The sequence below is a fragment of the Bidens hawaiensis genome, unplaced genomic scaffold (genome assembly GCF_021521415.1).
Source record: "Bidens hawaiensis isolate Kalapana, Puna unplaced genomic scaffold, B.hawaiensis_p1.1 tig00018741_1, whole genome shotgun sequence".
NCBI classification, from domain to species: domain Eukaryota; kingdom Viridiplantae; phylum Streptophyta; class Magnoliopsida; order Asterales; family Asteraceae; genus Bidens; species Bidens hawaiensis.
The window spans coordinates 82,501-109,745 of NW_027492835.1; the positions used below are offsets into that span (position 1 = coordinate 82,501).

Sequence of the window (27,245 nt, forward strand, 5' to 3'; positions counted from 1 at the left end):
AGGCACACCAAATGAGTGCAACATGAGCCACTATTTATAGGCAATCTGGATAGTGAGGCACGGCCCCGTGCTTGATGAGCACGCCCCCGTGCATTTTTATGACATGTGCCAGATTTGTTTTTTCTTTTCTGTGAGGTGGCAACGGCCCCGTGGTTGGTAGGCACGGCCCCGTGTTTTTTTGTGACATGTGCTCAATTCTTCTTTGTCTTTTCTGTATTCTTGTCCACGGCCCCGTGCATGATGAGCATAGCCCCGTGCTTCTGCTTTCAGATTTTGTCTTTTCTTGTGTTAGAAGCATGGGGGCGTGTTTCTTGAGGCATGGGAGTGTGTTTCTTTGTTTTCTTGTGTTTTCTTCTGTTTTTCTTTGTCTTTTTGCTTGTTTCTTCGTTTGAGGCTTGGTTTCACCTGAAATTGTGTTTTATTATGATAAGTAGCCTTTTATGCTATGTTATTATATAGAAATTGCAGTTTTTAGAGATTATTTGATGCCGAAAAGATGTATATTTCTATGTACATCACTCACTCAACCTTGTGTTGACAAAACCTTTATATTTTCAACGTATATATAGGTTATCGTTTTATATTCAAGCTTGTTTGGAAGAAAAACTTAGGATTGCACGCTAGAGAAAATAAACAAGATTTTAGACTTTGATATATTTGTATTGTCTTATTTATTTGAAATATGGATTTTGTATTTGATGTTTTTGATTATTTAATTAACTTAATAGATATTGTCACATTCATTATTGCATGATAGTAACCTTTGAAAAGCTGTGAGCAATCAGTTCGCCCCGGCATTTCCGCCGTAGGTTGGGGTGTGACACCGGAGATGGTGGATTTGGTGGTGAAGCTAGAGACGATGGCTCCCAATGTATGGTGTCAATTAGAGATAGAACTGCACATCAAAAAAAATTGCCACAGAGGTATTGGGTTTGAGAGACTACTCTCAAGCCCCCTTATTTGCAACCCTAATTTTATTGATCCTTTAGTTTTAAAATTACTTAACAATCTCCCTGAAGTAAGTAACAACTCCGAGAACCCCCCTAAAATTTCTATTATTTTTGATACTGGTCAAGATTTTAATATGTTTAAAAACAAAGCCCACCAGGATTTTGATTTTACAAAAACAATCCAAATAAAAATGTGGGAGAAGTTAATATTGTCGAAACATGTGAAAATTTAAAGAAGTCATGGATTTTTTATTGTGGTGCTACCGACATCATGACTTTCGAACTGTCCGACATAATTTCTAATTCGAAACCTAAAATTAATCACATAAAAACTTCTAATGGGGGGATGGTTCCCGTAAAAGGAGGAGGAACTATTGAAATATCACCCATTTTAAGACTTTCAAATTGTTTGAATGTCCCGTCCCTATCACATAAATTATTATCTATTAATCATGTGACAAAAAAATTAAATTGCACATTTTTAATGCACCCGAACTTCTGTATATTACAAGATATCAGGTCCGGAACGATTATTGGGCGGCACTGAACGCTATGGATTATACTATGTGGAAGAAGTGACTCAACATGGTACTGTGATGTTGGCACATGGAACTATCAATAGAAAGGCTTGGCTATGGCATAGGAGATTAGGACACCCATCGATCGGTTATTTACACCTTTTATTTCCAAAATTATTTCATTTAAATGAACCTTTAAGTTGTGAAACTTGTGTCTCGGCTAAAAGTCATAGACATACTTTTAAACCAAATAACACAAAAGTTAATTTACCATTTTCCTTTATCCATTCGGATGTGTGGGGTCCGGCCAAAGTTGTTGGTGGACAAAATTTTCATTATTTTGTTCTCTTTGTTGATGATTGCACTCGTATGACATGGAGTTATTTTTTAAAACATAAATATGAAGTTTTTGATAAATTTAGTATGTTTTATACAATGATACAAACAAAATTTAAAACTAATATCCAAATTCTTCAATCCGATAATGGTGGAGAGTTCATAAATGATTCAATGAAACAATTTTGTCGAACGAAAGGGATAATCCACCAAATGTCATGCTCCCATACTCCCGAACAAAATGCCACCGTTGAGCGTAAAAATCGCATTCTTTTAGAAATAACTCGTGCTTTATTAATAGAATCCTAAGTACCTGCGTCCTTCGGGCCCGAAGCCGCCGCCACTGCTACATACCTTATCAATCGACTACCAACAAAAGCCCTTGACCTAAAAAAATCCTCTTCAAGCCCTTTCAAAATTCACTAACCTACCATCTACTCTTACGTTACAACCACGAATATTTAGGTGTTCAGTATTTGTCCATATACCGAAAAACAATCGAACCAAACTCGATCCATGTGCTGGAAAAATGGGTATTTGTAGGCTATGGTGTCAATAAAAAAGGGCACCGCTGCTACAGTCCAAAAAGCCGCCATATATACACTACTATGAATTGTGATTTTCTTGAAACCGAGTTGTTTTATAACTCCCAACATAGTGGTCAGGGGGAGAAAGAACATGACACACTAAGGTAGTGTTTGTTTTTACTTATAAGGTCTTCAAGGACCCTATGTATGCGGGCGCGCAGACATAAGGCCTTGAAGACGGTTTTTTTTTTAAAAAAAAAAAAATCTTAAAATTGCTTTTATTGTCTTAAGTAATAATCTAATATTATTTGTCTTCAAACATCTTCACACCCTAAAAAAACATATCCAGCTCATTCTCCCTGGATATGGAGATACTCATCTTCAAACCCTAAACACCACCACAGCCGCCCGAATCACCAAAGAGCTTCGCCGGCCGCCGCATCACCGGAAATCGCCACCGCATCACCGGACAGCGGCGTCGTCCAACAGATCTGTTCTTCACCGCGCAGCACCGCCTGTATTTTCAAGGTAAACCCTAATTTTCTCTCTTGTATAATCATTCGTATATAGAACAGAGATGAATCAAAGGTCAAACCAAGAATAAGATGAGGTACTTGAGATATTTCATAAACCCCTCAATGAGGTTGTTGAGAAAATAAGAAGTCAAAATTAGTATTTTAGATGTTAGCGTAACAGATTTAAAATGTAAAAAACTAAGGTGCATATTCTTAAATTTGAAAAATCAGAACTTAATTTGGACTTCAAGAATTGTTTTGATGATAAACTCAAGAGGAAACATATGGGATAAAAGTCTTAACACTTGTGAAAAATGAAGTTTTGATTCTATCAAAGTCAAAATAAGCATTTTAGATTTAAAAGAAGTCCTAATTTGACTAAAATGTCAAAGTTTTTTTTCAAAGCAATCATGATTTGTCTTGATTCATCTTATTCTTGGTTTGACCTTTGACTAATTAACCGTTGTCTTTCTTGTGTATTTATAATTAATATAAAAGCAAACTTTACATGCTTGATGTGTATACTAATTGATAACACATGCTTGATGTGTATAATAATTGATAATATGTTGGAAATTAATTTCGCGCTGCTACATATCTGATGTAAAGTGACTTGATTGAATTCATATTACTACAATATGGCTTGAAATTCCTTGTGGTTCTTTATTTGTGATTTAATAACTTGAGTATTAGAGAGAGACAATAAGGTTCTTTAATAATTTAGCATTAAAAAACCTTTATTTTTGATTTAATTCTAGATGGAAAATAATGATGGTCGACAATAATGGACGGATGAGACTATCAAATGCATGTTAGATACATGTCTTGAAGAAATAGGGAGAGTAGGTAGAAATGGACAAAGCTTGCGTAAAGAGTCTTGGGGTAGGCTAGGAAAGAAACTTAAGGAAGAGTTTGGCATGAATTTGACTCAAAAGCAACTTAGAAATGCTTTTGATACTTTGAAAGAAAAATATGTAGGATGGTGCTATTTGAGAAACAAGACTGGAAATCTCTACAACCCACAAACAAATATGTTCACTTTAACACCTCAAGAATGGGAAGATTTTAAAAAGGTGTGTTTTTTTAAAACTTCAATATTTTTCCATGTATTGATAAGAATAATGAGAATAAAAAAGTATTTATTATAGTTCCTATTAATTTGGCGCAGGGTCACCCAAGGGCGATGTCATTGAAAACACGACCATTGCCTCATCATGACCTTTTCATAGCTGTGTTTGAAGGCCTTAGTGCAAATGGTGGTAATCAATGGACATCTACCCAAATATCTGGGGTTTCATCATCACCACATGTCCAAACACTTCATATAGAAGCTAGTGTTAATTTAGAAGAGGATGACGGAGACTCTCATGAACAAGGTTATGAAGATGAAGATCCGACCAACAATAAGGGACCTAGTGTTAAGCCCTCTAATGATTCAGAAGTTATGCCAAAGAAAAAGGCTTAAACCTCCATTACCCTAGATAACTTGGCTAGTGATATGCATGATGCACTTAAGCATATGGTGAAAAGCATGGAGGGACCATCAACTGATGAATGTTATGAGAAGTTAAAGTTAGTTGGGTTAATTCTATAGATCCTTTGTTTTGGCAGCTTTTAATATTTTTGGTCAGTCAACACACATGAGACAAGCATGGATGACTTTACCATCGGACCCTGAGGTGTTGAAAGGGTGGATTAAGATGACAGTGACGACATTGGGGATATTCAAGTAGAGAGCGATATGAGTATTTTGAACCATTATGTGTTGGTGTATTTTGAACCATTATGTGTTTGGTGTAAGTTGAACCTTTATGTGTTTTGTGTAATTTGAACCATTATGTGTTTTATTTTTGGTTGTATTGGATGACATTGCCATAGGACCATTATGTGTTTTGTATCCTAAACAATTATGTAATTGAACCATTATGTGTTTTATATTCGGCTATTTTCGACAATAGTACTTTCGACAATAGTTTTTCTTTTTGAGCTTTTTTTGCTGTTATTAACAGGTTTCTTATGGATTATAATCAAAAGTTGTTGCTCCTCATTGTGATGTTCTTGTATCTTAGATACTTTTGGCCGAGACGTCTTAAAAGAAAAAGATATAACACGTCGGTTATGTCCGGACACCATTTTACTTTAGAATTGTTGCAAGGGAACAATACACAATGCATTGAAATCCTACGCATGTCACGTGATTCTTTTGTTCGACTTTGCACACATTTTAGACTAAAAGGTTGGTTAAAAGATAGTAGACATGTATCCCTTGAAGAAAAAATGGCTATGTTTTTTATGATGCTTTGATTTCAACACTCGAAACAAACAATTCATAAGTATTTTCATGAAGTATTCTCAAGAATGATGGAGTTTGCTGAAGAGGTTATAGTACCAACATCTTTTAATCCTAATCCAAATATTTCGGGGCATCATAAGAGATTACGACAAACTTTTAAGGTACATTATACAAATACTTTGGTGGTTTCTTTCCACATATACTATTAACTATTAAATTCTACGTAGGGAGCAATTGGTGCACTTGATGGAACTTTGATACATGCTATTGTTCCTGTTGAGAACAATATTTATATAGAGGAAGAGGAACAGGAGATTGTTATCAAAATGTTTTGGCCATATGTGACTTCAACATGATATTTACATTTCTCGTGGCCGGATGGAAAGGAGTAGCACATGATTCTAGAATATTGTCCGAATCATTAACAAATACAAATGCTCCATTTCTATTTCCTCCCTCGGGTATATATTTATGATTTTAACTTTATTATTTATATTATATAGTTTGAAGATTGAATTGTTTTTAGATAAATATTATCTATGTGATGTTGCGTATGCTCACACTCGAGTATTTTTGGCACCATATAGAAATGTGAGGTATTGGCTAGGAGATTTTCGTCGAAGGCGTGCATTAACCGACAAAGAAAAATTTAACTATGCACATGCAAAGCTTAGAAATGTTATTGAACGTGATTATGGTGTATTGAAGGCACACTTTCCAATATTAAAGAAAATGGCCCCCTTTTCGTTGGTTACACAACAAAATATTACCATTGCATGTTTTGCGCTTCACAATTTTATACGGAAAGAGGGTTTAAGCGATGAGCTTTTTGATGAATATGATCACCCAAATGTAGGTCTTCAGGATGGAGATGAACATGTATAACATGGTGGTGAAATTAGAGAAGAAGAAGTACCACGACATGGAAGTTCAGCGGACCGTCAATTCACGAGTCAACTTTGAGATCAAATAGCACAAGAATTAATGAAAAATAACGTACTTTGAGTTTTTTAGTTTTTTTTTGTTATTAATACTTGGTGCTACTATGGTATTTTTGTATAACTTGAATGTTAAATGACTTCTATCTATTGTGATAAGTATGATAGGTAAATAATTTTCAGCTTATGCAGACGATATCCAGTTTATAAAGCAAACAGTATTATATTTTCAGATTGAAGACATTCAGACCACATCTTCAGTTGCAGACATGAAATCAGATTAAATCAGATTGCAGACAGTTTTTGTCTTAAAAAACAAACAGAACCTAAGTTGGCTTAAATGAATTCCAAAATGGACTTCAACATCTGAAACAATCAATCACAATAACCAAGATGAGTCACACACTTCACAACAATTTAGTAGACCCGCATTTAGTGTTCCAGACCAAAATCCTCCTAACCAGACATCCGAGGTAAGTAACTCTCAAACGGAAGATATAACAGATCAAGGATATCATGAATATCTAAATAATAATAATAATAATAACCATGAGCTAGAAGTAGAACAAGCAGTGCAGAAACAAGGAGAACCAATACAAGAAAAGACAAGACAAGAAGAACCAATACAAGAAAGGACAAGAAAGGAAGATATGACCGAGAGACATGCTCTTCCACCAAGAGTGAACAGAGGTATCCCAGCAAAACGATACTCTCCAAAAAAAAAACAGTGTAAATCCTTTAGTATCCCTTGGAAAATGTTGCCAATGGGAACCTCTCCAAAGAAGCCAAGGCCTTCACGCCTTCCCTTTACATTGAACCAATTCTAACGTCAATGGAACAAGCCATAGAATCAAGGAATTGGAAAGATGCAATGGATACCGAGATGAAGGCACTAATAAAAAACAACACTTGGGAAAATTTGATCTTCCTCCAGGAAAGAAACCAGTGGGATGTCGTTGGGTCTTTACAATCAAACACAAACCCGATGGAACAACTGAAAGGTATAAAGCCCGGTTAGTAGCTAAAGGCTATACCCAGATATACGGAGTTGACTACTCAGAAACTTTTTCCCATGTAGCAAAGTTTGACACGATTTGAGTTCTTTTCTCAATCGCTGTAAATGAAGAATGGCCTCTTCATTAGTTTGGCGTTAAGAATGCCTTCCTACACGGAGAATTAGAAGAAGAAGTTTATATGGAAGCTCCACCCGGGTTCAAAAGAAATTTCAAAGCAAAAGAAGTATGTAGATTGAAAAAATCTCTTTACGGCCTCAAGCAATCTCCTCGAGCTTGGTTTGGCAGATTCACTCTAGCAATGAAGAAATATGGATACCAACAAAGCAACTCTGATCATACGTTGTTTCTTAAACGAAGAGGTAAACTTGTAACTTGTTTAATTATATATGTTGATGACATGATTATTACAGGAAATAATGAGGAAGAAATGAGAAAGTTGAAGGTAAACTTGTTCACATAGTTTGAAATGAAGGACCTAGGAAGACTTAAGTATTTTCTTGGAATCGAGGTGCCAAGGTCTAAACAAGGGATCTTCATATGCCAGAAAAAGTACATTCTCGATCTCCTAGCCGAGATAGGAATGGTTGACTGCAAGCCTACCGACACACCAATATTGTTAAACCATAAACTTCGTATGGAAGAAGGAGCCAAGTTAACAAATAAAGAAAGATACCAACGCTTAGTGGGTAAACTAATATACCTTTCACATACTCGTCCTGATATCGCATATGCAGTTGGAGTGGTTAGCAAGTTTATGCACCAGCCTCAAATAACCCACATGGAAGCAGTAATGAGAATTATCAGATACTTGAAAGGAACAATAGGCCATGGAGTTCTCTTTCAGCAAAACAAACATCTTAACGTACAAGTATATACTGATGCAGACTGGGCAGGAGATCAAGACGATCGAAGATCTACATCAAGGTACTTCACTCTAGTTGAGGGAAACTTGGTAAGTTGGAGAAGAAAAAAACAAAAGGTAGTAGCTTTATCCAACACCAAAGCTGAATTAAGGGGGATTGCACGAGGCTTGGCGGAAGTTATATGGATCCATAAACTTTTGACTGAAATCGGGTTCCCTCCAAGCGAAGCGAGCAAAATTATGTGTGATAATAAAGCCACAATACAAATCTCAGAGAATCCAGTCCAACACGATCGTACAAAACACATAAAGGTTGATCGAAACATCATCAAAGAGAAACTTGAAGCTAGAATTATAGAGTTACCATTCATTCGATCTAAAGATCAATTGGCAGATATATTAACAAAAGTCATCAATGGAAGAATATTCAGCAATTGTCTTAGCAAGTTGAATATTGGAGATCCCACTACTCAACTTGAGGAGGTGTTAGAAAAGTAAAATAAATAAAAAAAGACCAAAGATATACCTCATCCCTTTTTTGAAATATATCACAACTAAAAGCTATCAATCAAAGAGCCCTGCAAGAATCAAGGAATTCACAATTTTCAATTATTGTATTTTCATGTTTGAACCATTGGTCATATTATTTATTCATGTAATCTTTCTTTTATTTGTAAGAACATATACAATCAATAAATCAGGTCTGAATTCCTTTTGAAACACTTAGGAGTGTATGGGTTATAATTATAAGGGAAAATGTTCTTATATTATCTAAATTTAGATATAGAAGAAGCACTAATGAGAACAAGATCGTCATTCGAAATATACTCATTTCTCTATCATATATTGCTCCGTCTTCTCTAAGTCATTTGATGTAAGTTTTTGTTTATTTAAGGCTTGTACAATCTTTAAGATCTTTTGTTTATATTTAGATTTGTATATGTTATTCCTAATAACAATGTTTATATAGGTTGAGAGTCTTCATTTTAGTTATAATTTTTATCATTTAATCTGTTAAATTCTAATAAGTCGTGTTAAACAAAATTGGATAATAATCAACCATAACAATTACAAAAATCAACTATAAGCCAACATGTAAGCAATTATACCAACCTTGGTCCTTAAAATGAAACAAACAAAAAGAAAAGGGGGGGGGGGGTTGAATCTTGCCAGTTTAACATCCTAATATCATGGATACAATATCATGAAAAAAACGAGAAATAAAGAAAAGAAGGACCGGTGGATGATTTGAGATTCGTCAAGATTTGAGACTCAATCGAAGAGTTGTCAGTACCAATTGACTTTTCAAAAAGAAAACTACTTATCATTAAGTGTTGTCAAAATCCTTATTACAAAAATCGTAACTGAATAGATTTCACTTCAATTATCGAAGTAATTAAACTGATTTCAGAAAATATTTTTATCGGTATTCCTACAATCGTAACACAGACTTTAGAACTAAGAGTTACACACGATACTAGTCCTTTTACACAGGCGACGTGCTGAATGTGTTAATACTGAAATCCTAAAAACAAATTCAATCTCCCTTTCTCTTGCTAGAACCAACCATAAAACTAACTCAAATCCATTATCACTAACCCCATCTCCATAAACACATTACCATTAACAAAAATCTAAGAGCATTCCCAGGAACCAGCAACATATTTACCTTCATCTCTATAATTATACTAAAAAACACACTACATTTTCTCTCTCATTTTTAATTAAATAATATTTTTATACTTTTATTATTATCTTTCTCAAGAACACTACCTCAATCTCTATAATTACACTAAAACACACACTACATTTTCTCTCTCATTTTTAATTAAATAATATTTTTATAGTTTTATTGTTATCTTTTCTCTCTCCTCCATTCACAAAAAACATTAAAAAAATTATAAATGATGAACAATTATTATTTCTCCAAATTTACTTTTCAACAAAAGTTTTTTTATTTTCTTCACTCACATACACTAATAACTATTGCATATAATATAAAAAACTCACTCACAATTTTATAAAAGACCAGTTGAGAATGCTTTAAAACTAACTCAAATCCATTATCACTAACCCTATCTCTAAAAACACATCACCATTAACAAAAATCTAACATCACATTTTGATATTTTGACATCTTGTCATCTATGCTTGTGGATAACTCAACCCAAAAATGAGTTGATAATAACCAAGTGACATTATTATTATTTCATCTCCGTCACCGGAAAAAAACCAAACCATGACATTTCCGGCGATCATCGCCGCCGCAACGCCGCTCACTCCATCCACCTCCACCGTCACCCGCCGTACACCTCCACCATCACGCCGCCGTTACTCTCACCATCCCCAATCTCTCACATTCCAAAACCCTAACCCTAACCGAAACCCTAACACAAATCTTCTGATCAAATCATCAATCGTTGACGATCCAATCACGGAATCGAGTTCACCAGAAGACGTAACTCGATCGAAGATTGGAGCTAGGGTTAGGGTTTCAGTGCCGTTGAAGGTGTATCATGTGCCTAAAGTACCGGAAGTTGAATTGAACGGTAGAGAAGGTAAATTGAAGGAGTATGTTGCCGTGTGGAAAGGTAAACATATATCGGCTAATTTGCCGTATAAGATCGAGTTCGTTGAGGTGCTTGAAGGACGCGGTGATGCTCCGGTTAAGTTTTTCGCGCATTTGAAGGAAGATGAGTTTGAGTATATTGACTGATTCATGATTTTTGATTGAATCTGTTTGATTATATTATTAATACAGTATTGAATAATGTTAGTTTAACTCGTTATGTTACGGTTGTATAATGTTGTATTTCCGGTATTGTGGATGTATATACCTGCAAAAGTTTGATATTTACAAAAAGATTGCGCATTTGTGCCTGTGTTAGCTTGCATTAAGAAATTGAGACCGATATATGCATATGTAAATGACTGCTAAATATTGTCTTTTTAATATGCATTAGGTATTAAGGGATATAGGCCACCATATGCTCTTAGTAATGTGTGTATGTACGTGTTTGTATAGAGGGCTGTTCAGTAAAGAACCCGTTTTTAGGTAACAAAATATAGGTCACCATATGCGTGCAAAAGTTTCATCATTGTTGTTTGCTGATATTTACAAGTTCATAAGGTTGACAGATTGGGCCTGTGTTAGGTTGTGTTAACATGCTGAATTACGATGCCTTTAGTTATTTTTAAGGTATATAGGTTACCGTATGTGTATGTAAATGACTGTTATCCACCATACTGAAATCTGATGCCTTTAGTTATTTTTATAAATACTTTAGGCTGTTACAGAAGTATTGCCTTCTTAATATGCATTAGGTCAATGAAAGGTCTCAATTCGTTTTCTTTCTTTCATTATTAGCCTTTCACTCTTCTTGCTAATTATGCTGCTTTGATTTTATTTTTTAACCATTCTTAGAAATGTGTGTGTATAGAAGGCTGTTCAATAAAGAACCAATTTTAAGTAACGGACTGCAAGAACACCGTAACGATGTGTACTTATTTGCTTTATGTAACTTCATAACTGTCTCCTTTTTCCTTTTCCGGTATATATATGCAAACACTATATACAAATGCTTTTGCATTTCTTAAAGTTTTATAACTCAAAATTGGTGTGTATTGAATGTGCTTCTATATATATATATATAGGGGAGCGTTTATATCAGAATCAATAATATATTGAGAATCGCACAATGCATTTGTATCTCTTGCATTGAATGTGATACATAAGATAGTTATGTAACAGCATCGTAACAAGTTTTGTGCGGATATGTAGAATTGTAGATTATAGAATATGCCTATATTTTTCTACACATGCTTGCATCAGTTCCGAGTACATTCACATATTCAAACATAAGTTCAATTGCATTCACACAACCGTGATTTATTTTAATAGTCATGTTAGAATCTTAGATATACATATAAATAGAATGTTCCCGATCGAGTATGGCAGTAATGAAAATTTCTTAGTTAGATGTCATTTTTTTTGTTGCTTTGAGCTCCAACTTGGTGTTACCGCTTAAGTTTGATCACATTTATGTAAATCTAACACCATATGATGCATTAAAATCTTCTGGTTCTCTCTGGTGAGATGACATACAAACTTCGTTCATCACCATAGGCTAAGGGTAACTTTGGTATATCAAATCTTATAGTCCTTGAAATCTAGAATAGGTCAACTCTTCTTTTGTGCTTCATTTTGTAAGTTTCTGCATACTATATCCTAGAATTATTACATTATACTAACCGGTCCTCTTCAGATAGGATCCTGCCAGATTATTACATTATTTGCAGTCCTGAATCAGATACATAAATAAATAAATGAATGAATGTTCCAGATTGGTTATGGCAGTATTGAAGATTTTTTAGTTAGATGTCATATTTTTTTGTTGCTTTGAGCTCCAACTTGGTGTTACCGCTTAAGTTTGATCACTTTTATCTAAATCTAATACCATATGATGTATCACTTCTCGAAAAATAGGTCAACTCTTCTTCTGTGCTTCACTTTGTAATTTTTTGTACTGCACTGCTAGCCTAGTATTTGTTACTATTATACTAACTTGTATAAGTGTGCTACATCCCACTCTCCCCTGACCCTATTGATAGCGTGCTATGCGGTGGGATATACAGGGATTGATTGATTGATTGATATACTAACTTGTCCCCTTTAGATAGGATCCTACCAGATTGTTACCTTAATACAGTCTTGATCCAGATACACGTCACACGCCTACGTGATTGGTCTAATACTATAAATCAAACTCTGAGTCAGGTGTTTAATCTCTTGTTGCAAGACCCTTGTTCAAAAACAAAATCTTTTCTTTCTTGGATTCATATTTGATAGATGTGTGTGCTATATCGCATAACAAGCAACCACATCAGCCTTGTTATGCTTGAGTCCGTTTATTATATGGACTCTAATTTAGGTTTGGGCTCGTGTTCATTTACTTTTGCTATTAGTGGGACTCCACTGGGTATGATTGATTGATTGATTGATTGCTCGTGTTCATTTACTAAATGAACTATAGTTCAGGTTTGAGCTATGGCTCAAGTTGGTTTATTAGACGAGTCCTGATTTAGGCTCGGGAACTCTGGTAGTCAAGTTGGTCTATTACGGAAATGGTTTAGAAGCATTCTTTTAGCAATATGTTTGTTTATGCATTCATTTGTTGACGTTCATTTATTATTAAGTCGTGTGTTATATAGTTCCAGTTCCTTTCAAAGCAAATATGTTTATTCAACGGTGACATCTTTTGAAAAACTATGCATACATATTGAATAGGTATGTTTATGGTATGTTTTTGGCCGGTTTTGAACTAATTTCTGGACAAAACGGTGACTACAAATTTTGGAAAAACTAAGCCAAACATGATGACCGTCCAAAATGATTTGGTTTTGTAACATGAAATTATATTACTTATAATGTTTTCAAAATTTTCGATAATTAAAAAAGACGAGGCTTGAGAATAAGATCTGATGTTCTATCTTTCGATAACTAAAATGCTTATGCATATTATTTTTAGTTCTATAAATAATGAAAAATTATTTTATATTTTACTAAAACAATATAGATTAATAAATTCATTTTTCATTAATATCTCAATCTCTTCCAAAGACATGATTTATATGGAACCGTCAAATCCTGGTTTCATATTGTAAATCGAACCATATTACTTATGGCCTATTAGATTTACCTCTTGATTTAGACAATTCAATCAATTTTTATAGTTCTGAAACAGTACCGGAGTCAAGATCTTTTACCTTTGGGTTTAGGATTTTTCGGTGCTTGAATTTTTATAACGTCAAAGTTTTCGGGTCCGGATAAATAAAGTGCAATAAGAGTATCATAACAAAAGTATATCCTCAACCTTTAATAAAATACAAAATCATTAATAATTGTAAACATATATACATAATTTTAATCAAAGATAATTAAAACCGGTAAACATAAATACAACTCTAATCATAAATTCAAACAAAAACTAGGGAAAAGTAAAAATAATGAACGGAGGAGACAAAAATAAGAAGTGTGATAATGATTTGTGACCTAAAAAAACTCTAAAAAATAATAGAAAAACATAACTCAAGATATAAATAAAAGCTGCAAAAAAAAACACTAAAATATCCCCCGGGAGGGGGGGGGTTCTTTCTCATTAAAAAAAGGAAGACAAAAAAGACACATGACGTAAATAAATAAAAACACAATATATCGCAAATTATAACACAACGCTGAGAAAAAAATGATACAATTTTGAGTAATATAACACAATATCAAAGAAAAAAACCACAATGTCAAAAAAAAGACACAATTAATGACGAAAATAAATGAAAAATAATCAAAAAAACACAACGATAAATAAAAAACACAATAGTCTTTTTTCCTCTACATTGTGTCTTTTTTTAACGAGGACGACAGGAGAAACATTTTAGTGTTTTTTTTGTTTTTGGTTTATATTTTTTTATTAATATGTCGAGGAGTTTTTTTAAGCCACAAATATTTTTTACGCTTCTCATTTTTTACCCCAACTTGATTACTCATATTGGATTTGATTATTTGAAAATCAAAATAAAAAAAAGATGGACGGATGACTCGAGTGGGGACTGTTGACGAGTAAAATCGCAAGTAGTTGAGTAGACGCATGTCGTGAAGTACTGAGAAGTGAGGTCGCAACGATTAGCGAATAAGCAAAACAAGGATAGAATTAACAAAAAGTTTGACGATCGCCGATTATGATTGATTTTTTTTTCAAGCTACTTTTTTTATTATTATAGGTTAACAATTGGGTTAACTTTATTGGTTCATTCTACAAATATTTTTGGTCTTTTATATTAAAAATCTATGTACGGGATATTGTCTCATTGACCCATTTTTAGTTTATATTAATTTCATTGTATTTTTAATGCATTTTATATTCTATATATAAAAAAACTAATTAGTAATTTACCTACATTTTCCTAATCAATGGGTTTGATTATTTTTTATAAAGTCATCGTTTTGTTTTCGAAAAAGAATGAGTTCACTTGTTAATACCATGATGCTATAAGTTGTATAAAACCAGAAAAGATGTCAAACACTATATACGTGTGTAAAAATACTAAAATGTATGAACTTAAACTATAGCATCTTCAATACTTCTATGTGACACAGTTTCGATTTACAAACACATCTTAAAGCATTTCTAACTCATTCCCTAAATTTTTATGAGAGGTTTTTGTAAATTATATGATATTTGTTAAGAGTGATTATAAGTGAATGAGAGAGATGTATTAATTTTTTTTTTGTAAATCTGAGGAAAGATTGTTTGCTGATATTTACTTATATGTGTTGAAATTTGTTATGAGTAAATGATAGAGAAACTGTTATGATAAATGTATAAAAAAATATTTTTTAATTAAACAAAATTAAAAAATATAATAATTTTTAGTATAATTATAGAGATAAAGATAATGAACAAATTAAGAATGCTCATGCCATCCCATCCTAAATTGAAGTGTATCAAGTTCTTTTAAAAGTTTGTAAATATAAAGTAAAAACTAGGGGTGAGCTCGATTAGGTTAATGGGTGAAACCCAAACCGAAACCGAAGTTATCAGTTATTTTAGAATACCAATCGATTGGTTTTCGGTTATCCAGTTATTCGGTTTTGGTTATTTTTGGTTTTTTATTATTGTGAGTAGACATTAAAAAGGAATTCAAAAAAAATAGAATACATCATATATATTGAATTCAAAATACAAAAATAGGCACGTATTACGTGGAATTAAACAAATACAAAGTTGTTTGAGTAATAAAGTTTAAAATTCAACAAATTTTTAATCAAAATAAAACTAATAGTTTGGCCCGAATATTCATTCATTATCTTATTCGTTTTCAAAGTTTAGACCCAATTTTCAGCATCTTCATCACCGTCAATGGTAGATTCTTTTTGTGATTTGTTTCCGGTCATAACATCTTAAAAAAACACATAGAAAACATAGGTTCGATTAATCGGTTCGGTTAAGCTTTTTTCGGTTTTTTTTAAAATTGATAATCGAACCTAAACCCAAAAATCGGTTTTTCGAAAAACTAACAAATTAACCGTCGGGTAATGCTTTGGCTTGATGTTTTTCGATTCGGTTTTTTCGGTTATTCTGTTTTCTGCTCAACCTGGTAAAAACAACAATATTATATATATATATACACACAATTAGCAACTTAAGTATGCATCATAATTTGTACATTGGGCTTTAGTGGGTGGTACCCATTTTGGGTTTTTCTTTTTCATTTTATTTATCTTTAATACTTTATTACTTTTAACCCAATACTTTAACATCTTAAACAATTTAATCCCATACTTTTCACTTTCAACTTTGGTCCACTATACTTTTAATTTTTACAAATGTTACGTTTTACGTTTCAGTCTAAATTTTGCGAGTTAACATGTCGCAACTTGCGTGTGTGATTCAACATTTTTACGCCTATTTTTCCCTTTTCATGGACCCGCTGTAACACGTAGGTACTAGATCGACTTAGTTATTGTTTTTTATGTTTTACGTTTCACGTGTGTGGTTTAGTGTTTTATGTCTATTGTTCGTTCGGTTTAAATTTTGTTGTTTTTTATTTCTTTCTTTATAGAGTTTTTTTTTGTGTTGGTGGTCACTAGCGGTGGTGTGCCATGAATGCTACTTGGCACGGTTTTACGCTCCCACCGTAACGCGAGGGCATGATGCTAGTTTATATTTAAGATACATTTAAGATGGGCTTCATTCGTATTAACTAAAGTAAACATTAAATGATTAGTTAATTTCTGAAACCCATGAGATTTGTTTTTAAAGAATGTATCACGTTTTATAGATTAGATAGATAGAAATTATAATGAGATATGAGCATTTTGGGAAAAAAAGGAATTTCTTTTTTACTTGTGATATCTTTACATTAAATTTTCTCTAATATAATTTTAACTTGATATTTTTGTTTATTTTTAATGCTTAACTAATGTTACATTTATTTTCTTTCTCTTTTCATTCAAACCAACATTTTTGTTTAATTTTAAAAGTATATATTTTTTAATGGCATCTAAAAAGCATATAAGTAAATAAAGTTACTAATCAAACTAATTGCATTATAAACTCCTTATTAATTTAAGTATGTTTTTTTAAGTTATTATTTGGGTCTTTTTTTCATCATTTAGGTTCAAGCATGCTTTTATTTTTATTTTAGGTGTGTTTTTTTTATGTTGTTTGTTTTAAGTTTAATTTTAAAGTCATTATTTTTCTAGTAACTTTTTTAGTGTTTTTTTATTATTTAATTTATTTAATATATACAAAGTATAAAATAACTAATTATAAAAGATGGAATTTGATATAAATTAAATAAATGAAAAAAAATAGGTGATGTGGTTGCAGTTTAAAAAAAGAACGAGTATACTTACATAAATAGATATTTTTATAGGTTGGTTTAAAGTCGAATGTGACATACCACGTTGACGGTTTAAAACAAAAACATGTGTTTTTCACCGTTGGTGCTCTAAGAGCATAACGTAATCAGTGCAAAACACACATTAAATATAAGATACGGTTTTGTTAAACACCAAATGGATTCACGTTTTCCACACGAACCATATCATTATTATTATATCTAATAAAAGAGAAGTTCGGGGACGCGATCGCGTGGTTGATCTCAAGTGGCTGGTTGATCTTTTTTTTTTTGCTTTTTATTTGTTTTAAATTAATGTCAGTTTGCTGCCATAAACACGAGTTTTTTATTGCCAATACCGTCAAATGACTTCGTTCAAATTTGCGTCAACTCGTGGTCTAAATGTGGTTTTTATTCATGTGAGTCTTTTTTGTCAGTTGATTTCGAGCAAATTTGGATCAGTTCGCGGCCGCAACACGCTTGTATTTTTGGTTTTCGCCCAGTTTTAATTTTGCTTAGACTCGTAGCCTTGATGTAAAGGACTGACACCTCTCAACTTTTACCAACGCCCGAGTTTACCAACCGATGCCACCCCATTGGTCCACCTCAATTTTTATATGTTTTCTATTTTTTAGCTCCGGTACCAAAATGAAAGTAACGGAAACCAACCGATTCATGTCGAGTCACTACCTTAATGCTCGGGACCGACAATGCCTGATAGTCTGTATTAGTTTGTATAAAACTTGCTTACTTCAAAACCTTTTTTTAAGTTTTTTTCCTTTTTTAAATCACACTAGACAAAAGGGTATATCCGGAACAAAACCCAAAAATAAAAGGGGTAATTTAAACAACATCCCTAAACATAAAGGACCATTTTAAACCAACTTTACCAAAACGACGTCGTCCTAGTCATCTTCTTCTAAATCATATTACACAATCAACTCACCCTTATATTCAATTCAATATATACATACACTCAAATTGGTTCAATTTCAAGACCAAAATGCTTTAAAAACCCCCAAATTGAATCACCAAATCATGGCGTTTCACTTCCAATGTCCGATCACATGGTAACCCACTTCACAATTCATCCAATTCCATCAAAATTTAATCTTTTTAACTCTAATTTCATGTTTTTAATGTTTAATTGCAGTCGGAGGATATGCTACTGTAAGATGGGGTTTCCGCCTGAGCTGAGGAGTGAGAAGGCTCAGAATGAGTTTATGGGTGTAGCCGCTAGGCTTGAGGAGATGTTTAGAAACCCGGGTTTGGTTTTCGGGAAGCCCGAAACGGTGCAAGTGCTTGTGCCCAAGGTGGATTATGCGGTGGAGGCTCCCGAGGCGATCATGGGTGAGGAGGAGGTGGAGGAGGAGGTAGAGGAGGTGGTGGTGAGTAAGCGGTCGGTTGGAGCGGAGGAGGATTATCCGCGGAGAATTGAATCGGGGGATGTGAATTTGGTATGTCAAGTTTTGGTTTTTGAATCTCTTGTGATTGTTGTGAAATTAGGTTTTTTTGATAAGCAGGTTATTAAGTTGGAATTGTTTGCTATTGATTTGGATTTCGGTGTTCATCGCGCGTAAAATGTGTTATATGTAGGAATTGTGTTTTTTAAGATTTAATAAAAATAAATTAGGTTTTTTTAGTAATTCAATAATTTGATGAACATAAGCAGGTTGTTAAGTTGGAATTATTTGCTACTTAATTTGGTTATTGGTGTTGATCGTGCGTAAAATGTGTTATATGTAAGAATTGTGAATAAACAGAAATTAGGTTTTTTTTTTAATATTTCAATAATTTGATTAACAGAAGCAGGTTATTAAGTTGGAATTATTTGCTACTTAATTTGGATTACGGTGTTGATCGCGCGTAAAATGTGTTATATGTAAGAATTGTGTTTATTAAGATTTAATAAACAGAAATTAGGTTTTTTTATAAATATTTCAATAATTTGATTAACAGAATTTACGTTGGAATTATTTGCTACTTAGTTTGGATTTTGGTGTTGATCGCTCGCAAAACGTGTTATATGTAGGAATTGTGTTTATTAAGATTTAATAAACATAAATTAGGTTGTTTTTAATATATCAATAAATCGATTAACAGAAGCAGGTTGTTAAGTTGGAACTATTTGCTACTTAATTTGGTTTTCGGTGTTGATCGCGTATAAATTGAGTTATGTAGCGCTTGTGTTTGTTGAGATTTAAAGATGTTTTTTTTGGTATACAGTAATGCAGAAGTTTTTTTAACATGTACATTGAATCTTGTTATACGTTAGGGTTTCATGGTGTTTGCATCTGAATTTTGAGTCTTGTTATTATTTGCTGTTTGTTATGCAATTAGTTTTTTTAAATAATTAAATTATTTGATGTACATAAGCAGGTTGTTAAGCTGAAATTATTTGTTACTTAATTTGGTTTTCGGTGTTGATCGCGTATAAATTGTGTTGTGCAGGAATTGTGCTTGTTAGGATTTAATAAACAGAAATTAGGTTTTTTTTTTTAATAATTCAATAATTTGATCAGAAGCTGGTTATTAAGTTGGAATTGTTTGCTATTAATTTGGTTTTCAGTGTTGCTCGTGTGTAAATTGCATTTGTGTTTGTTGAGATTTTAAGTTGTTTTCTTGCTATACAGACTGCAGTAATGCAGAAGTCTTTTTTTTTTCTTGTAAATTGTAGTGTATGGGGCACTTGCTTTCGTTACTATGCTACATGTTAGGGTTTCATGGTGTTTGCATCTGAATTCTGAATCTTGTTATTATTGGGTGTTTGTTATGAAATATGGTTGTTCTTGTAACACCCCGGCCCCTCGCACCACCAATATTGTCCGCTCTGCCCACGAAGAGCTCACGGATTTGTTTTTGGTTGCCCAAAACGCGTTGGTGATGTTAAGAGGCAGGACATTACTTATGAACCAAGGATCTCTCTTGTCCACGGCCGATGTGGGATAGCCTAAGAGTGGGACGATGTTGTGTTTGCCAAGGGTGTTACAGTTCTGTATAATTTTACATTATAGATATCGATGTATCTGTACTGGTGCGTGCCTTTTGATTATGTCAATGATGAACAAGTTGCAAACTGTTAAGACTCATGACAGAACTTGGCTTGTTTTAATGATTAGGGTTTAGTAGCGGGCCTGTGCCGTTTTAAAAAAAAAGGTTTAATCGGTGGCCTAAGTTGTTTTAGTAATTAGGGTTTAGTAGTATGGTCTTTTCAAAATTATTAATTTTTTTTTTTTTTGCAAAAAGTTATAATGTAGTCTTGAAGCGTCATAAAGTCGCATTTAAAACAACCGAGATAAATTTATAGTAAACGGTAAGTTTCAAAACATAATCTTATTACACAATATGTTAGCGCGCATTCCCGAACTTGAAACAGAATGTTGCTTGTAGAAAAAAGGAAAAAAAATATATTCACTAACATATAAAGTTTTTATGAATTTCAAACCATACTTTTTTAGCTTTATTAATTAGAATAATCAAACCGAATCTATATTATAAATGAGCTCTGTGCTTCCACTACAACAGTTTACTATTTTACTTTCTGCTACATGTTGACCAAAAAGGTCAAAACGCTATGAATCCTCATATCAATCTTCTTTGTATGCAGGGATTGACTACAGATGTTGGTGTAGACGATCAAATTCTCTCAAGTTCTAAAGTGTGGTGTCGCCTTTGCTTTTCTGGTGAAGATGACGGAAGTTATAGAGCCAAAAAGATGATATCATGCAAAAGTTGTGACAAGAAATATCACAAAAGCTGTGTCAAATCTTGGGCACAAAATCGAGGTTCGACTTTCTGTTGACTAAATATAATTATAACGCTTGAATCTTGTACTTTTATAACCGACACACTTTATTTTTCAGATTTGTTTCACTGGAGTTCTTGGAACTGCCCTTCATGTCATTCATGTGAGGTACAGTACTTATGCTGCAATCATTAACTTCTAGATTTTATTTTCCATATAATTAATCATATTTAATTTGCTGCTGATATGATTACTTTTTTTGTTTGTAAAATTAGGTATGCGGAAAAACCGGTGATCCAAATAAGCTTATGTTTTGTAAGAGGTGTGACGGTGCATGTCATTGTTACTGTCAGCAGCCTTCACACAAGGTAAAATAAAAGCACACTTATTATTCTAATATTTCTTTTTTACATATATTATGCTTATAGTTGCATATAAATTGTGCAGAACGTTAGTAGCGGACCTTATTTGTGCGCCGAACATACAAAGTGTCACAGCTGTGCGTCTACAGTTCCCGGAAATGGTTTAAGTGTCAGGTATTATTATTTTAAAAACATTTAACGAACCTGTCTTAAGTCATGGTTGAAAATTGAAATTAATTTTCGTTTGATTGTTAAAAATTTGCAGGTGGTTTTTAGGGTATACTTGTTGTGACGCTTGTGGGAGATTGTTTGTTAAAGGAAATTACTGTCCTGTTTGTCTAAAGGTAATTTACATTTTAGTGGAAATTTCATATATACCCCTGAAATTTTGCATAATATCGAGTATACCCTGTTCTTTCTTTTTACATTCCAGACTCGTATATTAATGCGAGTTTAAAAGGGTGGGCTTATTGTGCAAAGTTTTGATTTTTTATGATTTTTATATGTTCTTGTATGTGCAGGTTTATAGAGACTCCGAGTCAACGCCCATGGTTTGTTGTGACATTTGTCAATGCTGGGTGCATTGTCATTGTGATGGAATTAGGTTTGATTTTGTATTTTGAAATGATCTTTTTCATTTGTTACGTTTTCTTTCTTAATTGTTGAAAATAATTCTGCAGTGATGAAAAATATCTTCAATTTCAAGTGGATAACAACCTGCAGTATAGATGTGCCACATGCCGTGGAGATTGCTACAAGGTATGCTGTTTTAGCGAACCTTGATATGTTAAAATCATCATCATCGTACTCAGTATATCCCACCAATAGCAAAGCTATGGTAGGGTCTGAGGAGGGTAAGATGTAGGCAGCCTTACCTCTACCCCATAGGGATAGAGAGGCTGCTTCCGGTGAGACCCTCGGCTCGATAGTAGTTTTGCATCAAGCCTTGGACATAAGGCACATAGCACTCAATCATCGAGACACTGGCTGATCGGTGCATGTACCCTTATCTTTCAGCCATCAACGCCACTACATGATGCCTGATTAACCGTCCGTCACTTTTAACGTTATTTTCACGAGATTAGTAAAATAACGTCAAAATTAGTGCAATTTCACTTTTGCCCACCCGAGGGTTCACACATATATACATCATATGTGCGCACCGCAAGCAGGGCTATGATATGTTAAAAGTGAAATATTATTAAGTTGACTTTGTATTTCTGTTTTTACTTTGTGTTTCTGGTTTGACTTTTGTTTTCTAATTTTGACTTTTTATTCTGTTTTTAACTTTGTATTACAAATTGACTTGTATTTCTAATTTTTGACTTTTTATTTTTAATTTTGACTTTGGATTTCTGTTTTGACTTTGGTTTTTTATTTTCACTTTGTATTTCTAATTTTGACGTTGTATTTCTAGTTTTAACTTTGTATTTCTAGCTTAGTTTGACTTTATTTTTCTGATTTTGACTTTGGATTTCTATTTTCACGTTGTACTTCTATTTTGACTATGTACTTTTAATTTTGACTTTGTACTTCTAATTCTAATTCTGACTTTGAATTTGTATTTTGACTTTTTATATTTCGTTTGACTTTTTTTCAGGTCAAAGATCTTGAAGACGCTGTTCAAGAACTCTGGAGAAGGAGAGATAAAGCTGAGCGTGAGTTGACCGCCAGTCTAAGGGAGGCTGCAGGATTACCAGTACATGAAGAAGTATTTTCAATTTCTGACGACGAAGACAATAGACCGTTAACAATAAATGAGCACACCCGTTCATTAAAGTTTTCTCTAAAAGGAGCAGTTGAAAAATCCCCGAAATCCCCAAAAAAGAAATCTGCAAGCAAGAAAAATAATAAGAGAAAAGCATTCGGTTCACCCCTATTTGGTGGTCAACCCAATGCTCAGTCAACCGATTTTATCACCAGTGATAACAAGGATGAAAGTAGCGAGCCTGAAATCGCTGGAAGTTTGACCAATGCGGTATGGTCAAACAATGATGCCGTCAAGAATAAATCCTCAAAAAAGAAATCCTCAAGCAAGAAAAATAATAAGCTGAAGGCATTCAATTCACCCGTGTTCGGTTCTCAACCCGATGCTCGGTCAACTGGTCCCATCACCAGTGATAATAACAAGGATGAAAACGGCGAGTCTGAAATCGCTGGATATTTGACCAACGCGGTATGGTCAAACAGTGATGTCATCAAGAAAAACGAAACCAGGAAAGCTACCGATAAGTCCTCGAACTCTAAAGGACCGAAGCTCGTTATTCATTTGGGTAACCGCAACAAAAATGTCACAAACCTACATTCGGGTAATGAATCAAGCACTAATAGAGGGAATTTAGATCGAACAAGGGTGAAAATAAGAGGAAAAGAAGGAAACACATTTAAAATTAAAAAGTTAAATCCGGAAAACGTTGAAAAACCGCGCGTTATGTTTAAGAAAGGAAGTGATAATCATGTGGGCCAGGCGCAAAAAGAGAAGAATGCAGGCCTGAGTCAAAAAGAGAAGGAAGGAATTAAGCCATTGTTGAGGCTTAAATTCAAGACCCCGTATGTTGAAAAGGTGACCACGTGGGCCCCATCGTCGGTAGTAGATGATAGGAATTTGGTCAAAGGTCAACGGTCAAAGCGAAAGAGACCATCACCTGTTATGGATGTTAAGTCGGTTTGTGTTAGGGAAGATGAAGTTACGGATGGTAAGTCGGTTTCTGTTAGGGAAGATGAAGGAGCGAGTCGCTCATATGGTGATGATGAGATCATGGATGCGAATTGGATTATTCAAAAGTTGGGAAAAGATGCAATTGGAAAGAAGGTTGAAGTTCATCAACGGTCCAATAGTACATGGTAAGCATTCTAACTTTCCACGTTATTATTATTATTACTATTAATACTATTACAATAATAACTATTTTTACATTACTAGTAAAGTCGTTGAATCTCTGCGAGTGAAAAACGCCATTCACAATTTACAAGTTTTTTTAAAGCATGCGTTTTTTTAAGTTACAAATGGCCTCTCTAAACTTACCAATCATATTATGCCACGCGGGCCATTAACATTTTTTTGTTCATCTCTTGTAAAGTATGTTGTTTTATAAAGTTTTGAATGTATAATTGCAACATGAATACTTTTATCTGCGTTTTGGTGTAAATTTCTTGAAACCAAATTTTCATGATAATGTGCAAGTACTCGAAGCATTACCGCACAAGCTGTCAAAGCTGCTTCAAGATATCGTTTTTTTTCCTCCTTTCACAACCTTCAAAATATGACGATCTATAAAATTCATGATTTGTCGTTTGTACGTGCTTGTTTGCATCACCGTTTTGACACATGAATTTTTCTCGCGGGTGAATATTTGTTTTTAGTGATTTCCAAATATATCGTCGCAAAGTGTTTATTTTTTATATACGTTTCAAACACCTTAAGGCTTTAATTATCGTTGTAAACATAACTTTAACTGTATTGATTTTTGCAGGCACAAGGGTAGTGTAGTAAAAGTATATGAAGGGACGTCTATCATAACGGTATTGTATGATGACGAGGAGGAGAGCAACGTGGATCTGAAGAAACAAGGGATCCGATTTTATTCAGTGAAGAGGTGGCGTTAACGATTTCGTTAATTGGTTAGGCTTTAGGCTGGTTAATTAACTTAATCATAGTGGATTCTTGGTAAAGAATTATTATAGTCATCTTGGAAGTTGAGGAGGTTGGTGGTTTTGTTGTAGGCTTGTGAAAAAGCCCTTGTGAATTGGCTCATTGGTGGTATATTATTTGGGTCATGGATGCTACCCAAATGCTGGTTTTTTTTCTTGTTTTTTTAAAGAATTATAAATTGGGTATTTTTGGAGATTATTTTGGTTGTTTTCTTTACATGGTTTTTGTCTTTTGAAGCTAGAAAACAAAAAAAAAAATAATTTATATATTAATATAAATTTTGGATGGGGGGTAATGTTGTAAGGCTGGTGGTTGTGGTTTTAACACTTTGCGAGCGGTGGATCTGAGTCAGCAACACTTTTGCGAGTGGAGGGGCGTGAAAGGTGGGGGCGCTAGGGGATGTGGCGAGGGCGTGAAAGGTGGGGCCGCTAGGGGATGTGGCGGGTAGCTTTGACTTTGAAGTGGATGGTGGTGGCACATAACTACTCAGCGTTAAACCACAACCACCCATCTAAAAAGGGATAGATTGGGATAACCTTTAAAAATAAAGTATACGAATTAGCCGGTTAAACGGGCGAGAGTTTATGGTTTACATCGACTTGCAGAGAGTTTATGGTTTAACGCTTTTACTTGTCTTTTTTTGTCCGATTTAACAGTCCCGTCGCAAAGCGCAGGGTCTTAAATCCTAATATATATTAAATAGAGGATTTTATCCTCCTCACATGCCTACTATTCATTTTACTATTCAATATTTTAATATTTTATTAATTATTATAACTACTAAATCACTAATCATAATTCCATATATAAAATAATGGATTTTATTTTCCTTATTTTTTTTTCAACTAACTAAAATATTTAACAAACTATATTTTTAAACACAAAACTTTGGCAAGTGTCAGCTTTACATGTTTTACTTGCCGGATATACGATTTTCTTATTTTATATGGTTCGTCTTTACAATAACCGAAACTTTTTTCATGATATAAAATATCCCAACGTCGCACGGTTTTATATCCGCGTTTCAGTGTTTGATACCTCGCATTTATATTATTTTTATTGGCTTACTAATATATGTTTACGAATTTGTGTTAGTAAAGGTAACACTAACCGAATTTGTATGGGTCCGCAACTGTAATGTACCGGTTTTTTTGGTCTACATATGATAATTTGTGGTATTTTGACATTGACAAGTTTATTTTTTTTATGGTGGTCGCTAGTTTAAAAGGTAGAAAAACTAAGAAAATAAAAAAAAATTAATTTGGTTGAAAAACGGTTGCAAATTTCCCAACGGAAATTGGCCGTTCGTCACAATATTAGCAACCAGAATTTTCGTTTGTTAGTCGATTGCAAATGTAATTTAAATAAATTAAAGCGGTCGAATAGAAAAAAATATAGCAACCGAAAATGTATTAATCACAAATTAAATATTCAATTATAAAAATAGTTAAAATCGAATAATTAATACATTGGTTGCAGATTATATTAATAAAACACTAGGATATTGACTCGTGTACGACACGAGTGAAAATATATAAATAATGTAACAACCACACGTAATATGAAATGGAAAATAGAATCTCATATATACTTGGGGAGACGGCAACATCGTATATAGTTGTTAATAATACTGGTAACAAAATGAAAGATTATTAAACATAAGTTTCAACAAAAATAACATCCATTTTACAATTATTAGATAGATAATTAAAACTTCAAAATTTGAATTTCATAAACTACTAAATAGTTTCTTATAAACCGCATTTGTAGTATTATTTATAACTTTACATTTCTTGTTTAATATAAGTATTTTAATACCGTCTCTACTCTTCACTCGTGAAAAAGCTAAATATAGTTGATCATGTGTAAACACCGGTTCTCGCAGGTATATGTTAACTCTTGCTAGTGATTGGCCTTGACTTTGGTTAATGGTCATTGCAAAACAAATCGCAACGGGAAACTGTCTTCGTTTCAATTTGAATGGCATTTTCTTATCTTTAGGAGTTAGACCACTACGAGGTATAAGTGTGATAACCAATGTTAGTACCTGAAATAACCTTTACTTTGATAAAACGCCTCCCCAATTTAATTACTTGTAATCTAGTTCCGTTGCATAAACCGTTCTTCTGATC

General features: G+C 33.5%; 1 protein-coding gene and 1 pseudogene across 2 annotated transcripts; both read left to right on the forward strand.

The window, feature by feature from the left end:
• Window positions 1–10,194: 10,194 nt before the first annotated feature.
• Window positions 10,195–10,671, forward strand: LOC143556774 (ferredoxin-thioredoxin reductase, variable chain pseudogene; annotated as a pseudogene).
• Window positions 10,672–18,136: 7,465 nt separating this feature from the next.
• On the forward strand, window positions 18,137–25,253 carry LOC143556769 (uncharacterized). Of its 2 annotated transcripts, XM_077046019.1 has the most exons (11): window positions 18,137–18,424; window positions 18,508–18,811; window positions 20,962–21,139; window positions 21,218–21,267; window positions 21,375–21,467; window positions 21,547–21,635; window positions 21,727–21,805; window positions 21,983–22,065; window positions 22,142–22,220; window positions 23,062–24,305; window positions 24,935–25,253. In XM_077046019.1, the coding sequence occupies exons 1-11, from the start codon at window positions 18,393–18,395 to the stop codon at window positions 25,065–25,067; spliced, it is 2,364 nt and encodes a 787-aa protein (XP_076902134.1). In that variant the 5' UTR covers window positions 18,137–18,392; the 3' UTR covers window positions 25,068–25,253. The 2 variants fall into 2 exon arrangements, with proteins under 2 accessions (XP_076902134.1, XP_076902133.1); XM_077046018.1 differs by having other exon boundaries at window positions 18,137–18,811.
• Window positions 25,254–27,245: the final 1,992 nt, after the last annotated feature.

What these genes read in the sequence shown, in the direction of transcription:
- LOC143556769 (XM_077046018.1), top strand. Translation starts at nt 18,410, where the DNA reads ATGTCCGATCACATGGTAACCCACTTCACAATTCATCCAATTCCATCA. An exon ending in TGTCATTGTGATGGAATTAG is followed by an intron (nt 22,066 to 22,141) that starts GTTTGATTTTGT and finishes ATAATTCTGCAG; the next exon opens with TGATGAAAAATATCTTCAAT. An exon ending in GCCGTGGAGATTGCTACAAG is followed by an intron (nt 22,221 to 23,061) that starts GTATGCTGTTTT and finishes ACTTTTTTTCAG; the next exon opens with GTCAAAGATCTTGAAGACGC.